The sequence below is a fragment of the Simochromis diagramma genome, unplaced genomic scaffold, assembly GCF_900408965.1.
Source record: "Simochromis diagramma unplaced genomic scaffold, fSimDia1.1 OVJJ01000344.1, whole genome shotgun sequence".
Classification (NCBI taxonomy): Eukaryota; Metazoa; Chordata; class Actinopteri; order Cichliformes; family Cichlidae; genus Simochromis; species Simochromis diagramma.
Window position 1 is genome coordinate 11,719,784 of NW_024387375.1, and position 16,278 is coordinate 11,736,061.

At 41.9% G+C, this 16,278-nt stretch overlaps 1 protein-coding gene across 3 annotated transcripts in view; it reads left to right on the forward strand.

The window, feature by feature from the left end:
- Positions 1-828: 828 nt before the first annotated feature.
- Positions 829-16,278, forward strand: part of ets1 (v-ets avian erythroblastosis virus E26 oncogene homolog 1) — a 35,295-nt gene continuing 19,845 nt past the window's right edge. The window contains exons 1-3 of one of the 3 annotated variants that reach the window (XM_040008666.1): positions 829-913; positions 2,330-2,406; positions 6,142-6,289. In XM_040008666.1, the coding sequence (XP_039864600.1) occupies positions 2,338-2,406; positions 6,142-6,289 (217 nt within the window). In that variant the 5' untranslated portion in view covers positions 829-913; positions 2,330-2,337. Of the gene's footprint in view, positions 914-2,329; positions 2,407-6,141; positions 6,290-13,969; positions 14,368-16,278 lie in introns of those variants that run through there. The other 2 variants (XM_040008665.1, XM_040008667.1) reach the window with 2 other exon arrangements.

The window sequence follows — 16,278 nt, forward strand, 5'->3', positions numbered from 1 at the left end:
CCTCTATCAGAACACGTGGATGTAGATTTGCCTTGTAGTGGGGGGGCTTCTCATTTCGCAGAAGAGCAGTCAGTGTTCCTACCACTGCTTTAATCAGTGTCCCGCATGCACCGGCCGACGCTTGCAGTTAAAGGTTGGAGGATGATATGATGGTCAGTGATGTACAGTAAATAAATATGCAGGTGCTTTCTGCTAAGACAAACTGATCTAACAGCCACAGTTTCCTTTAAAAGGTCATTTCAGCCGTTGCCAGATCTAAGAAGTCTGGGATACTGTGCCAGGTTACGATAATACAAGAATGTAAAATTGCTGCTTGACACACATGCTCAGACATCTGAGATCCTTGTTTTAAAGAGAGAGAGAGAGAAAAAATTGCATTTGTCAGACAAACAACGGTGTCAGAGGACAACATCACAGGAAAGTCAACAGTTGCAATGATAGTCAAAACCTTTGTTTTTTGCCTCCCTGCTGTTTCCTCCCTGTCATGACTCTGATGGAGGAAGAGGAACAAACAAACCAAAAAAAAAGGAAATAAACAAACCTAAATCTAATTTATCTAAAAAAAAATGACACTATTATATTTACTGAAAGAGAATATAGATATTATAAGCTTTTGAAACACAAGCTGACTGAAAATAGAGGAAAAGCTACACATGGCAGCACAGGTTCTCTACAAGTTTACACCTACTGTGGCTGCATGTGAACCACATGTGAAGTCCAAAGACTACATACAGAGGAAAAATTGGATTTGGAGAGGATCACCGTAGGACTGAGGGAGGGACTAAAAGTGTGCATATCATTTCTTCCTCCGTGGGATTCGCTGCGAGGCAGGTACAGCATCTCTGCAGTCCACCGCTCAGCTGTCACACTCAGCTGTCCAGCGCTCACAGGAAACTTTTAAACACCGCAGTCGGTAAGTGCAAAGTTGTTGTTTTTTTCTTCTTCTTTTCTTTCTGCATCTTCTTACAGGTCAGTGGTAGAATAAGAAGACGCTGTTATTATCTGCGCTCGTCGCTCCTTTGATCCACGAGAGGGAAAGTGTTGGCTTTAAAGTTTTAGTTTTTTCCCGTCAGGAATTCTTCCGAATGCGTGACGCGTTGTTTCCGACCTGTTCGACCTTTACTTATTTTGCGCATAAAAAGTTGCCGTCACGTTTTTGTTTTATTTTATTTTCTCTGAACAAGAGAAATTTCAGGATTGCTAATTGCCTTCAATTAACGGGCTTTAAACTGACTTCTAACAGAGCTCCGAAATGTAGCTTCATATATAAATAGCATCTCTTCATATGACTAAATGTGGAGTTAGACCTATATGAATGTTTTATCTAGCAGTGATTTATTGATTTTTTTTATTGATTTTTTGCCTTTTTCTCAATAAATCAGAGAGACTTGAACGGCTAAAAGTAAGGCATGCGTTTGATTGACAGAAGTAATTATTCACTTTGTGCTATTTTTTTTCTTTCTACGGGAATAAAAGCATTTGAATCTTTTTTTAAATTTATTTATTTATTTATTTTTGATATGCCGAACATCTGCAAGCATTGAGCGGCTGCACATCTTTCTGTCAGCAGCTGCCACAGACTAGAAATGCCAAATTGCTTAACATATGAATGTGACGAAGATGAGACCTGTATGAAACACAACACTGCCCATATCACAACCCACCTCTAATGCAGTCCTTCAGTTCACTTTTCAGTCTCTTTTGTTGGTGCTGCTTTGAGTAAACAATGTTAAGTGATAAGCAGAAGCCTGGAGGAGGGCGGCAAGGAGAGGAGGAGGAAGGAGGGTGAAGGAGAAGAGGAGGAAGAAGCGAGGTAGATGAAAGGAGGAGGCAGACTGGTGTAATGGGAGGGAGGAAGACAGTGGAAGAAGTGGTGGAAATGTTCCTTAGTGGATGGATTTACATCAGCTGAAATCCATTTTTGTTGAGAACATACCAAGATTTTCTTAAAAAAATAACATCCTGTCAGACTTAAACCATGAAGTAGCGCAATGTGAGATGTTGATTGATTGACTACGTGTCAATAGAAATAAAGTAACGCAAATATATATTGTAAATCAAAAACAAATGTAAAAAATGGCATGAAAACAGGATGTTGTATTTAAAAAAAAACAGCTCAAATTTCTATTTCCCCGTATTATCTTGTCTCCTTCTTGACCCCCTTCCCTCTCCCAGCTTTTCCTCTCTCACACACCTATGCATACATGCACATATACCACGGACCTGCACACACAAAGTGTAAACAGCGTGTGACGGATAGGCTGCCTCTCTCTGCCTGCACTGTTTGTACGTTGATCCCTTCAGCAGGCCCTGCTTCTCCTGTCCACAGTGTCCGTGATGAGTTACTACATGGATCCAGTTTCTTCCTACCCAGCCCTTCACCCCTGTGACCGTCTGGGCACACTGGTAAGACCTCCCTCGTAAATTATCTCTGTGTTAAGACTGCCTCGGCTACCTACCACACAGCCGTCCACGAGTGTGAGCGAATGAGCGTTTGTGTGTGTGTGCAAACTGCTCAGTGCAGGAATGTGTGCAGGAGCATTAGAGTGGTGTTCTTGTCAGTGTATTAGCAACTCTGGATTCCATCACCTTACAGGAGGATACTCTATTTCTTTTTCAGTTCACTCCACCAGGGTTTGCAGTAAAAGCGCCTGTATCTGTACATGCTGTTCCTCATGATTTCATCAAAAGTTAGGAAACAGAGCTGTTGAACAAGACAATTCTCTACACGGCTGTGAAATTGCCCTTTCGAGCTCCTCTGTGTTGCACAACAAGCCTGCACCGTGTACTTCTCTTTAGCAAGTAATATTGTAAATAATGAGACCTAGGCCTCCAGCCTTGGCACTAACCAATCAAACTGGAGTCAGGCAACCCCAGCAGACCAGCACTTTTCTCAGCTGAGCCACCCGCACTGTGCTTTGCAGCAGTGTGTTTGCAAGAACCCTTAACACTTTCCAAATGGTAGCGCTGAATACAAAGTCAGAGACAGTTGCTGGGAACATTGGGATTCCTGTCAGGTGAGCATTTGAAGGGTGAAGGCCAGTGTGCTGCAAAATAAATGGCTCCATTTGTATGCAGAGCGCCAGCACATTAGGATAATAGACTGAGGTTACATGCAAATGGCAACCCCACCCCGTTCTAATACAAAACACAGAATGATGCCTCTCCCTGTTTCCTAATTGGCTCAGGTGGTGGGGCTTGCCTTTGAAATTGAGACTACTGTATACAAGGGCAGCTTGGTCAAAAGGTGATCCCATGTCACCTCGGTAGCTTTATTCTCTTGAATTTACATAAATTATCAGCAAAAAGCAAAGGCTCTGATATTTTTTTCTCTCTTTAAGACAATATCTAAGTTCTATGTATTTCACAAAGGCAGTATTCAGAAAACAGCTGCAAAAAGAAAAAGAAAAACTCAAAGAATCACACAGCTTGTTGAAAATGAAATGGATACAAATGCAAATAGTTTCATTTGTAACCTTACCTTTTGTAATGCATTGAATTAGTCCTTTTCTTTACATATCTTTTTCACACAAATAATGAACACAATGAAAGAACCCCAGACATGAAGGATGAAGTGAACAGCAGCAGGTTGCAAGGGCTGTGCCCAGAATCACTCATTACCTCCACAATATATGAAGAAAACTCATTGTTTTACTCAAAAGTGAGTTGCAAATTTAGATTTTGGATCTAAATTTGCAACTCACTTTTGTTGCACTCCAAGTTGTTTGCGTGGACCTATGGATGTATGATTTCAGACATGGCTATTTTTGGAACTTTACATTTTGTCTTTGCAGAAAAGCAAAAGTGCAAAAAATTATAACCTGTTAACAACACATCATTTGTATTAAGTATATTAAGAACCCTTATAGACCACATTTCAAGTAACACAAAGGTATGTTTAATTAAATCTGCCTGGTTTGCTAGCAATAGACAAGGGCTTTCCTCTTAAAACCACTCGGTGGTAATTGAGTATGTGTTTGTGCGCATATGTTTGATTGTGACACAGATGTAGCGTCTTGTAACAGTGGGCGTTTTAGTTGTTTTTACATGTGCACTGTAAGATTTCTTCACCATATTGCAAAATATGTTGCAATATTCTAAAGTTATGCCTTTCTGTACATGGAATGGTCTAACTGGATTACTGGAGTGAGGCCAAACACAAAAATACATCTAACTGCGTCACATACATGCTATATAAGAATGCTGAAGTCCTATACACCAAAGACTATTCAGTTCTGCAACAACAGTAAGCATGTCATGCTCTCACTGATTGATAGGTATAATGTTTTGAAAAAAAAAAAGTAATTTTCACACATTCCACTACACATAAACTCAATGTGCTTCACATAGATTATTAAAACAAATAGGATGCTGCTAATACTCATACTCAAAAATGGTGAGCATTGCAAGCCCCACATCCAAAATATATGAATTTTCATTTACAGTAGTCGACAGTAGTCGTCCCCCTGAGAAATTACTTGACCCTAAACTTCTATTAGATTTCCCAATACTTTAGTCCCTAAAATAACAGGTAGGCCATATAAAAGCATGCATTATAAAGGCAGGCTCCTCCAAATATAGGCTGACCCCGACATTTAAAGTTGTTCTACATGAGCTGAATGAGCTGAATATTATGGTGTCGATGGTATCTGCATTGGTATCTGCGACAGCCTGTCTACTCCATAAATCCTCCATGTGGCTCCCTTCTTCCCTATCTAACTTTCCCTCCTTTGCTGACTGACTTGATAGAAAATGCAAATCTCTCAAGAACCTTGTAAACTGGCCTCCTCGATTCTTTGGTCATGTTAGCCATCCATAAAACTAGATAGCTACTGATAAATGGTGCAGTGCTTAAACAGGAGCTGCTTATCAGATTGCCAGTCACTCTGTCTGCTGGGGCTGTCACTTACACATGTGACATAAATCATAGGATGCTGTAGCTCTCAGTCTCTTTCCTTGTGCTACAAAGTCAACTGTCTTGTACTGAATGACACCGTGAGCGAGACATCTATGAAATCAACATAATTTCATTTCAAGATAAATTGCATGTTGTAGCGTGAATGCTGAGAATGTATTACTCCAGCATCAACAGGCTAAACACTGTATATCAGTATTTATAAGACATTGATGTAAGCTCATTCTAGGCTGTATGAATTGGATAGTTATATCCAATTATATATCCAGTTATATAAGCCGTCATGTGCCTGTGAGAAAAACGCCAGTTTTAAAGAATGCTATTTCCTGATGTGTTTCATGAGTGGTCAAAGTTAGATTTTGATTTACTAAAAAATGGCTATCTTCTTCGCCACTGTCTCTTGTTTCCTCAAAGAATTTTATATCTCTTTAGCTCTGCTGCCAAGTGCTGACTTTAGACTTCCCCCCAGTGCAGCCTCTTACGTGAACAGTTCTGCGATAAGCAGGATAAAACAACAGAGCAAAGATAAACTGAATGAGTCAAATTTAGCTGCAGGGGTTATCTGTATGTGAGTACAATGAAAAAATGTTTCCAAAATACAAGGTTACACTCTGGGACAAAGCCACCGGACAGCTACATTGATAAGCTCATACGTTAACATTTTTCATTGGTTAACACATCAAATTTAGCTGCATAATTATTCCATGGAAAGGCACAGTAAACAACAGGCTTTTCCTCTTGTTCTTCAAGGGTTCAAGTGATTTTGGGTGATTTTAAACCCTGACCATATCTTTTATTCTAACACTCACACACTACAGAAGTTTTAAAAGTAGCATTTTCCACATACATCCTCATTAGCTATGCTAGCTATTCAATTCGATTCAATTCAATTCAATTTTATTTATATAGCGCCAAATCACAACAAAAGTCGCCTCAAGGCTCACTATAACCAAAATCCCAATTAGGAAGACTGTATAACTTAATGTTAGAGGCATAAACTAAGCCCATACCACATTTTGTGTTGCTAACTGATTTATTTAATGTTTATCAAATAAAAAGTCCCCATCCCTCGTTTTAGAAGTTTGGGTGATTTTTAAAAAGATTTCTTTTAAGAAAGAATGTGCAGTTGCATGCAGAGAATGCATGCAACTGCACATTCTGTTTGTCATCTTGTGGATAAATGATTACAAATTAAATTTTGTCTCCATTGTGCATTTTGTCTCCAGAGGCAGAGTGGAGGTGTGGCAATGGGCCCACAGACCCAGCACCCAGGTGTGGTTCACCCTCATCAGCAGTATTACCCATCACAGCCCCTTTACCCTCACGATATACCCCTGCAGGAGGTTCCGGACGGACGTGAAATGTGCCCTACAGGTAAGAAATCATCAGTCTGATGTCAAATGTATGTAGTATTTATGAACTGATTCTCAACCAGGACCCATAATTTAACAATTTTTAATTGTGATAGCGTTTTGATCAAGTTAACCTTTTACAATCAAATGTTAATGTTCCTAATAGACCCTTAGTTGCTTGATAGAAACATTGTCATAGCTTGTATGAAACCACAAGATGCAGAAGTGGTAATCTGTAAGAAAATAGAGATTACAATTTGCCTCCTTTTTATTCCTTCCTGTATGTGATTCGGCACTACAACAACAAAGAGCAACCAAAAGAGTTTGTATGCTAAATGGATTCATCTCTTCGATCATGGCACACCAAATCTTGCTCATTTTGTTGTTATAACACAATAAAGCTATTTTAACACATGTATTGTCACCATGAATGTCAAACCCCGATGCCTGTTTCAGTCAGAGCTGACAGCCTTTAACTTATCATCTTCCAGGTACAGAATAGTGAAAGTAATTGTCTGGAAAATTCACACCAAGCTGAGTGGGCATCATGTGCTTAGCTGCCTGCATAGGCTCTATGAAGGAGGCATCAATGCTTAAATAAAACTGAGTATTTCCAGTTATGTGAAAAAAGTCCCTGCTGTATGCTAGATGGGAAAAAGGGGAGCTCAGGACAAGGGTCTAACCTGATTGTCATCTTCCCTAACCCGCAACCTAACCTTAAACCAAGCTTTCAAAAGTAAAATGTGATGATTTACACTGTGGACATGCGTTGCTCCTATTAATAGAGACCCCAAAGTGGAGCAGATTTATGTTTCCACAACTTCAGTATTGCACACATTTAAGGACACACACACACACACACACACATGCACGCGTGCAGAGTCTCAACTTGGCCTGTTGTTCTGCGTCTGCTGCACGGGGGATGTTGGTGATGCTGACCCTGAGGGCAATGCCTTTACCAGATACCCTCATACCCCCCTCTCTTACGTTCTCTATCTTCCTCCCACTCTGTTTCTGGGGGCAAATGCTCTTCATTTTTCTTCTAACAGCCCTCTCTTTCTAGGTTTTTTTTTCGTTCATTGTTTTTCAAATTAGTTTTATTTTAAACTGGAACATTCCTCCCAGTGCATTTGCCTGCGTTTGACTCTGGCCTCTTCTACTTCTCAAAAGTGATTGATGCTGTTGGACTGGGACACACGCCACGGGAGTAAGATAGGGGTGCTGGGGGGCACAGGCTTTCTTCCGTCACCTCCCTGAGCTGGATGCAGGGGCAAGACAGGGGGCCAAAGGGCGGCCATCTTTTTCCCAAGCCTCTGGTTTGGTCTCTGGAGAGGTGGAGGGGGGCTAAGTGCTTGTGTGTGTGTGTGTGTGTGTGTGTGTGTGTGTGTGTGTGTGTGTGTGTGTGTGTGTGTGTGTGTGAGGGAGAGTGAGAGAGAGAGTATGTGTGTGTGTGTGTACGTGTGTGTGTGTGCATATGCTTGCATACGCCAGTACAAGAGGGAGTCAGGATTTGATGGGATTTGCTGATGTTTGTTACAGAGACACACTCTTTTGGAGCACTCACTTCATTCCTCCCAGCGCTAAACCATTGACATAAACATTGCTAAGTGGAAAAAAATGACCGAGTGCTGACCTTCTTTTTTTTTTTTCTTTTCTCGTTCTCGTCTCCAAAATCCATGGAGACCGCAGGTCTCAGAGCATTTGAGCCACCTGGAGATGCGGTTAGAGTCATTTAGCTCTTAACAGCAATGTCATAAGAACTGCTTTGGTTTCTGTCCTACCACCATACGCTGTTATGAGTTGCCGTTAACCTCAAAAAGCTGCTCAATAACCTCTGACACAGTCTCCACACCCCGAGCCGTTGATTTGACTCATTTCTTTCAAACTGAAAAAAAAAACAAAGAGAAACTTCTCTTAATAATTTCACATTTGCAAATTCTGAATACCCGCAAACGATTTGTGTAGACTTAGAAATACAGGTGCAAACAATTTTAAGTTTCTGGTGCTGTGCAAGCAGAGCTTTGGAGATTTCTCGTATTTGAAGGCATACTTGTTCTTTTTCAGACCACTGAGGTTTTGCCAGTTTTAAATTCTGTTATTTTTTTCACATCTGTAAACCCCCCTCTTTATGTATATTCATGTAACAAATCCATTGGCGCTATAAATATAAACGCAAACATGTCATGTCTGTCTTGGATATTTGGGATGAAATATTTTGTGTGTCTTTTAAGGTGGTTGGAGCCTGATTTTGCAACTGAAGTCACTATTTTTCCCCTTGTGAATGGACCGGGTGTGTTTAAAATGAAACGTGTTACTGTGAGAAAGAAAAGAGTACAGAGCAGATGTGAGGCAGGGATTTTGGATGTTACATGCTTGGCCCTGAGCCCAATGTCACACACACTGCTTCCTGACAACAGCCATGACATGGTAATGTTTACACTAACCCAGCTCTACTCTATACTCTCCAACACTCACACCAAAGGATCTGTTGCAAACGCCCACTGAGGAAATTCACTTTATGTGCATGTGTGAGTTAAGTATGTGTGTGTGTGTGTGTGTGTGTTTGTGTGTGTGTGTGTGCGTGTGTGTGTGCTAATAAAAGAGTGAGCGTGCATTTCTGCACAATCTCACCAAAATCCAGGCACAGAAATCACACACATGCAAACACGCTCCACCAACATCCTGGAGTGATACACACTCGCGTATTCATTCATTAAATTCACACCCTGCACTCTTGTGTGTATTGTATTACAGCATCCTTCCATTCAGTGAAACAGGCACACACACACACACATACAGGGAGGCGCACACACACATACATTCACTCCCAGGCTCTCCTGAGTTCACTGTACATTTAAACATGCACTCCCATTTAGTACACGCAGACACAGCTGTGATCTGGCACTCAGAGACCATTGGCCTGTGTTTTATATGATGTGATTTGACAGCTGGACAGTTGCAAGAGGAGGGGAATTGGGGGTGGGGGGGTGGAGTACAATTTTAGGAGAGAATATGGATAGGGAAAAAGAGAAGTCACAGAAGTGGGACTGCAGTGGTGGGAGGAGAAGAGATGAGGGGAGGAGGATCTAAGATGTGGGGCCTTGAGTGGAGTTGGGGGGGGGTTCGCCTCTGATGAGGGGCACGTCCTCACGGGCGAAGGCCCATTTTTTATTTTCTAAAAGTAAACAGGCAGCCTGCGGGGGTCTGGAGGGTTATGGGAAAGGAGGAAACATTGATACTAATCAGGCCAGCGCACACTTCCCCCTCTAACAATAAAACAAAACAAGAGTGGAAACACGGAAAAGCGGCAGACAACTGCGGGGGAATGGGCTACACGACTGTGCACATTTGAAGCGCATGGCATGGTGATAGAGCTAAAGCAAGAAATGCAAGTCAATAAAAATAGTGAAGAGTTCATCTGCTTCTACTACACTGCACATTTGTAGTTTTATTTTTAGATGTCTGAACCGTTTGAATGAGTTTCCACATTAGGCTTCTGAGACACGGTTTACAATAGAGCCACTCTGGAATCTCTATCCCATAATTCAAAGTTCTGCTTTGGTTAACTGAAATCTTGAAATTATTTTTTCGCTTCTTCTCCTTTGATGAGCCATTTTCTCCAATGCTTTTTTAAAATATCACTTGAGATCGTCAGAAATGCATTTTTCTCCTTTTCACCTACAGCTTTTGGCATTGTACCCTGATCGAAAAATGATTGCTTTCTTCTCTGTTAGTGTTTTAATTTTATTTATTTATTCTCTTTTTGGAAACGCTCTGCTTTTAAGTACCAATCATTTTTTAAACTTCCCTTTCCCAGAGTTCTACAGGCCATATTTCTAGGAAGTGTTCGTGTGGTAAGTTCCTCTTGATAGCGCAGTGACTAATTACAAACCACTTCAGTAGGAGAACATGCAGTTCTGAAAGACATGCAATCACTGACGGGGGTGATGATGCAACAGATGCCAGCTCACCAGGAAAGGTGGTGCTTTAATGAATCCTGTGATAGACCTCCCATTGTTTTAATGTTTATGTCGTGAGCATAGCAATATGCAGAGCTTTTAATAACAATGAGCGTACTTTACCAGTAGCAGTAAAAGTGAATTCCTCTAACTGTATCCCGTAATTTGCGTTGGTTGTTGAGTCAAGTCCTCTTTGTAATAGTTAATGGTCAGTTGCTCACTTTAAACTGAATTTATACAACAATTAACCAAAGGAAGAAAAAAAAGAATCCAACAACTGCTTGTTTCTTAACTGACTGGATCATTCCTTTGGGCGTTGCTATTTACTATGATACACAACCTTCATTTTTCATATGAAACATAGAGTAACACTGATGTATGATCCCTTTAGCTGTGAGGACTAGCAGACTGCGAGACTGTGCTAATAACGGAGAGGAGGGAGGGAGGGAGAAGAACGCAAGACAAGTAAAGGGAGGTCTGGGAGGCAAAGAGACGCGGAGGGGGGTGGGGATAATTGAATTATCTGCACAATGGAGTGATGGGGGGCACGTGGTGCCGCTAATGGAGGAAGAGATGTCCTTTTTAGCGGAGCTAATTGTTCAGAAAAGAGCTGAGCCTTTGTTCAGGGAGGCCCTGCTACTTTCCCAGTGCACTTTACATCCACACAATTTAGCGGCGTGTGCGCACACACATACACACAAAAACACATGCACGCGCACAAACACATTCGGGAAGAAAAAGATTTTGGAATGCGAGGCATAAGAAAGAGATGTGCACAAGCACAGTAGACATCTATGAGCAGAGACAGACTCACACATACAGGGACACAGCACTCCTGTCCCAGCTAACCCTCTGATCTCAGCAGGAGTGCATCCAGCCTGTGGCACCTTCAGACAGCATCCACCACAGATAGAGCTGAGACTGAGCTGTTAGACAGAAGCCACAAGGACCCCACTGTTTTACTGTTTGACTGTCTGCCCTGTGTGTGTGTGTGTGTGTGTGTGTGTGTGTGTGTGTGTGTGTGTGTGTGTGTGTGTGTGTGTGTGTGTGTGTGCGTGTCCCATGTGTGTGTGTGTGTGTGCTCGAGTGGCTGTAAATAAATGACTGACTGATTACATGCTAAATGGCTTCTATTCACGCAACATACCATACCCATCAGATCATAGACATTCTCTGGGACTTTGGGATTTTATCCCAGTCATCTTTTAAGGCTTCGCGTTTGTAAATGTGTGAGAATGCACACGCCAAACATCGAAAGCCTCAGAGCATCCAAGGCTCCTACAACTACTGCGAGGGTGCCGCCATCAAAGACAAATATCACTTGACAGCTGTATGGATTGCTCTAAATCAAATAACCTTTCAGTTAACTCTGTGAAAAGTAGCAGGTGCAACGGTTACATCTGAGGATTATAGACAGGCAGAAAGCACAGATGTGCCAGTAAGAGACTGACAGCAAGCAGCAGCGAGGAGAGAGAGAGAAGGCTGTTTTTGCCAGGGGTGCTATACAGCAACACAAATGAGTGAAGGCAGCTAACTGTCAAAACCATGGAAACAGCATTTGCCAGGTGAAGAAAAAGAGACACTGCAACCAAAACTTGTTTGATCTAGGACATGTGTCCTGGGGGTACTGTACATGCATGAGACGATTGTTTCATGTTTATTGCTAAAAAGAAAATGACACGATTGTTTTAGCAGTTGCTTATGGAATTCTGATTGTTCAAAACTGTGTTATAATAAGCTTGTACCACTGATTATGACAAGCTGATTGTTTAGCATTTAACCTTTCCTCATGTCAGAGTGCTGTTCGCCTTGCTTTTAAGGGTCATTGTACACCAGACTATCTAAGGCAATGGCCACTGCTCTGAGAAACAGCTCAACAATGTACTAACATAATATAAATATATTCAGATGCATAGCGGAGCCAAGAATTTCAAGAGCTTTTGTAATCACTTTTTAACAGGATTATTATTAAGATATTAGTTTACCAATTAGTATGCACGTTTCATCACTAAAATCAAATGAAATGTTAACAAAATATGTAAACCAATAGAGATGGACAGGAACAAAGTGAAAATCATCCAGAGTGTCACCAGCCCAGATATTAGTCAGCAACACCATTAAACTCTAAATGGCTGCCCTTAGGCACAAAAGGACCCAGGCTGTCCTTTTAAGAGCAGATACAAGGGAGTTCATTAACAGAAGACAAAGAGGTTCAGTCAGAGCGTTTGAGAGACCGACGTGCTGACTGCTGGAGAGCTACTGTTTCTTCCTCCATTCTTCTCCTCCAGCACCCCCTTTACTTTAAAGCCCCCCTCCCTCCCTGGTGAGGCAGCTTTTCTCACCGCAGAACCCACCAGCACTCCTCACAGATGAGGCTCCTATCAGGGCAATGAAACCCGATCCAGGGCTGCTAATGGAGTCGGTGAAGTACCACCAGTTGAAAAAAATCCATGCGTGATCAATATCCCTGGCTCCCCAGCCTCCTCCCAGATCGTCCCATTTAGACGTACAAGTGTACGAGACATGCAGATGTATCGTGTGGATGTGCATCATAGGATGTACCATTGATTCATTCTAACTAGGTTTCTTAAGATGGGGCTGGCTGTGGGATATGTGCTCTAAAGAAAATTATTTACATTTTAAATTTCTTACAAAACCTGGTTAAAAATGAATCATCTGTTATTACAGCTTCTGTTGCCATGGGAGGTGCTCCTTGATGGTAGTAGCTTGTGAAGAGTGGAGTCCTACTGTGGCAAAAAGCCCAGTCTTTCTTTTGTCTTTATTCTTTTTCAGCAGCAGAACAAATACATGATTCAATTTCCAGTGAGGCATGGTCATTGTTCCTGATTATTGGCAGATAAAAAAAAAAAAAGCAAGCAGAAAACTAAAGAAAAAGCAGTTTGCATTTCCCAAACTAGATTTTCATTGACGGTCTCGGTAACGCAGATCGATTTAAACATCCAGACAACTAAAACTCTCATTACTTTTGTGCCTTATTTTTATTTTATTTTTATATCTTCATTTTCAATAAAGGTTAATAGGGCAACTGTTTGTAAAGACAAACTTTGTTATGACTGTGCTGCAGCAGCATAAAGAACACAGACGTGGCTGACTTTTATTGATCTCTGCAACCTGAACAGGAAATACTCTGAGGTGTTTATGAGGGTGAGTTACAAGTTATGAGGATGCCTGGACCCACAGAATATATAGGACAGAGACAGTCCAGGTTCTTTTAGCTCTTAGTAACTTCATCTCAGCTATATAGCTTATTTGTTTTGAGATTTTAGTAGAAATACTATTTCCACACAGTTATTTAATAACTCTGATTTAATAACTCAGACTCTGATTTATAGATCAACATTAATTCACTCCTAATGTTTTGGCATGCTAAATTAGGTGATAAAGACGTTTTTTTCCGTTAGTCTCTCTTAAAAATATGTGTATACATATTTAAAATGTTCATCATCAAATCACCAGCGTGTTTCTCAACATCAAGAGCAAGGCGCCAAGTGCGTGCGATGACGTATGTAGGCTGCTCGGGGTCACAGGTAACAGCTTTCACATGAGCTGGTGTGTGTGTGGGGGTGTGTGTGTCTAGAGGGAAGAGGGGTGTGTGGGGTGGGGGTGGGGGTGGGGGGTCCTTGTAATTGAATTGTGAATCAGCTAGCAAGTTATTCCCAGTCACCGCCCCCTTCTCTGTCGTCGCACTCTGGTTCTTCACAAATGCAACGCCCATAGCCACAGATACAGAGGAGGGAGTAAGTGAGTGAGTGTGTGAGTGAGTGAGTAAGAAAGAACGAGGAAAAGAGGGAGTGTGTGTACCGGAGAGGGAGAAAGATAAGTTAGAAGTAAAAGAATCTGAATCGTTTCTTTCTTTTCTTTTCCCTTTCTTTTTTTAGTGTGAGAGGAGAATATTATATATATATATATAAATATATATTTTTTTACAAAATCAAGAACTGATCGGGACGCCAGAGGAGGAGGAGAAGATTTTTTTTTCCTTTGAAATATATTGCGCTTTTGGAGGTGTTAGAATTAAAGAGGGAGGCGGCGTTATTAATTCACGCTGATCTGATGATCATGACGGCAGCTGTCGATATGAAACCGACGTTAACAATCATAAAGGCTGAAAAAATGGACGGTGAGTAATCTCAACTCTTCTGAGCGCTTTGACAGCTAACACGAGACTTACTGTACATTACTCCTCAATGTTTCCTTGTAACACAAGCGGCTGTCTCCGGATTACGCTCACAGTAAAGCACGCTGTTAATTCTCGAGAACAAGTAGATGAGCTGAGAGAGGGACATGACGTCCTGAACATATTTCTTTGATGAAGGCGCTGCTGGTTGCTCAATATTGGACTATACAGGCAAGACTTGAGAAAGATGAAATCGTGCCTGAGGGTCTAGAGTCTTGCAATAGACTGTACTGTATGCATACATGCATGCGTGCGTGTGTGTGTGTGCTCCGTATTGCTAGAAATCCGGCTCTGACAGGTGTGACTGTTTCAGATGTGATGATGTGCTAATATGAAAAAAAAGTTAGGACACTGGACTTTTTACATTTGTGATCAGTCATCACAAAGCATGCTGCTTTACATAGCATTGGCAATTTTTACTAGTACATGCAAACAGCAGTGTGACTTTTACTGTTTATGTATGTGTGTAGCTGCCACTTTAAGACACGCTGTATGTTTTATGACAGTTCTCTGATGATCTCAAGCATGAACAGCTATCCGAGTTAAGTTTTGCCACATTTCCTCTTTTTGTACAGATGGTAACCCTATCTCTCTAATCCTGCTTTGATCTCACCTAACACTGACCCATATATTCCATGCCATGCTGGAGAAATCCAAGGCATATTGCCCAGCCGGCATGGGAGACAGGCAGTGGTGCCTAATAACCCCCTCCCCTCACCCACCAACCAAACTGCCTCCTCTTTCTCCCTTTCTTCTCTGCCTCCCTCCCCACCACCTCCTCCTTTAGTGGCTGAAACTGACTTTCCAGAAATCAGGAGAGGCAGGCTGAGGTGATGAATCTGCAGTGCTGAGGCTTGCCTCTCTCTTAACTCCACTGCCCAGAACCCTTTGGATCGCTCCAGGGGTAGTCCAGGGCGCAGGCAGGGGAGGCCGCAACTGTAAGCTGTTTTCGTGTTGGGGTTTAAACCTTTGCGTGGTTTCACTTCTCTCTTTATCTTTTTTTTTCATAGCATATGGTGGCACGTTTGCAGGATTTGCATTCAGCAGCTTTTTACATTAACCAATCCCCCTGTGCTTTTGCAGTTCAGGTGCAGAGAACCTATTAGCAGAGTAGCAAGCAGCAGTGATGCATCATGGAAATCTGATACTAATTGCTAGTGCTGACCCACTAAGGGGCTGTGACTCACCACATTAACCGCCTTCTCCCTGCTGTCAATACCTGCAGAGCATAGATTCATACATGCACATCACACAAAAGTCGCAAATTCTGCTGACAGCTGCAGAATTGTTGCCAAAGCGTAGCACAATCTTGCAAAAGCATTTCGCAACTCTCGCTCCTACTTACGCTAAGTTGGGTGCACTCAGGTCAAGCCAAGCCTGCCAAGGAGCAGTTCACAACTTCACACAAACACATCCTTTCTTCACCTCCCTCTCGCATGCATACACGCACACACTCACGCACACTGTTCTTGTTTACTTCTTGGTGTTACCATAGTTGCAAGATAGATGTACTACCAATGCCCAAGGCTGTTCTTCAGCCTGATAAGAAATAACAAATTTAAAGGCATGACCAAGTTGCACTCGCCCTTTGCTTACAGCTTACTGAAAGAAAGTAGTCCACACAGGTCAAGTTCTTGGACTGTTACTGTGAGAAGCACCTCTGCAGCAAGTGGTGATGGCAGCTCAGCTTTAGCCCCGTCAGGTCTATGGCATTGTTTTGAATAACACCTGCAGTCACACACTGCACATGCATGCACACCCTGCTAACAGTCTTAAGTGGTTTCTAGCCCACCTTGCTCTTTTGTTTGTTTTCTTTTTTTGACGGAAGTGACAGCAGAGGTAACTCTTTAAAAG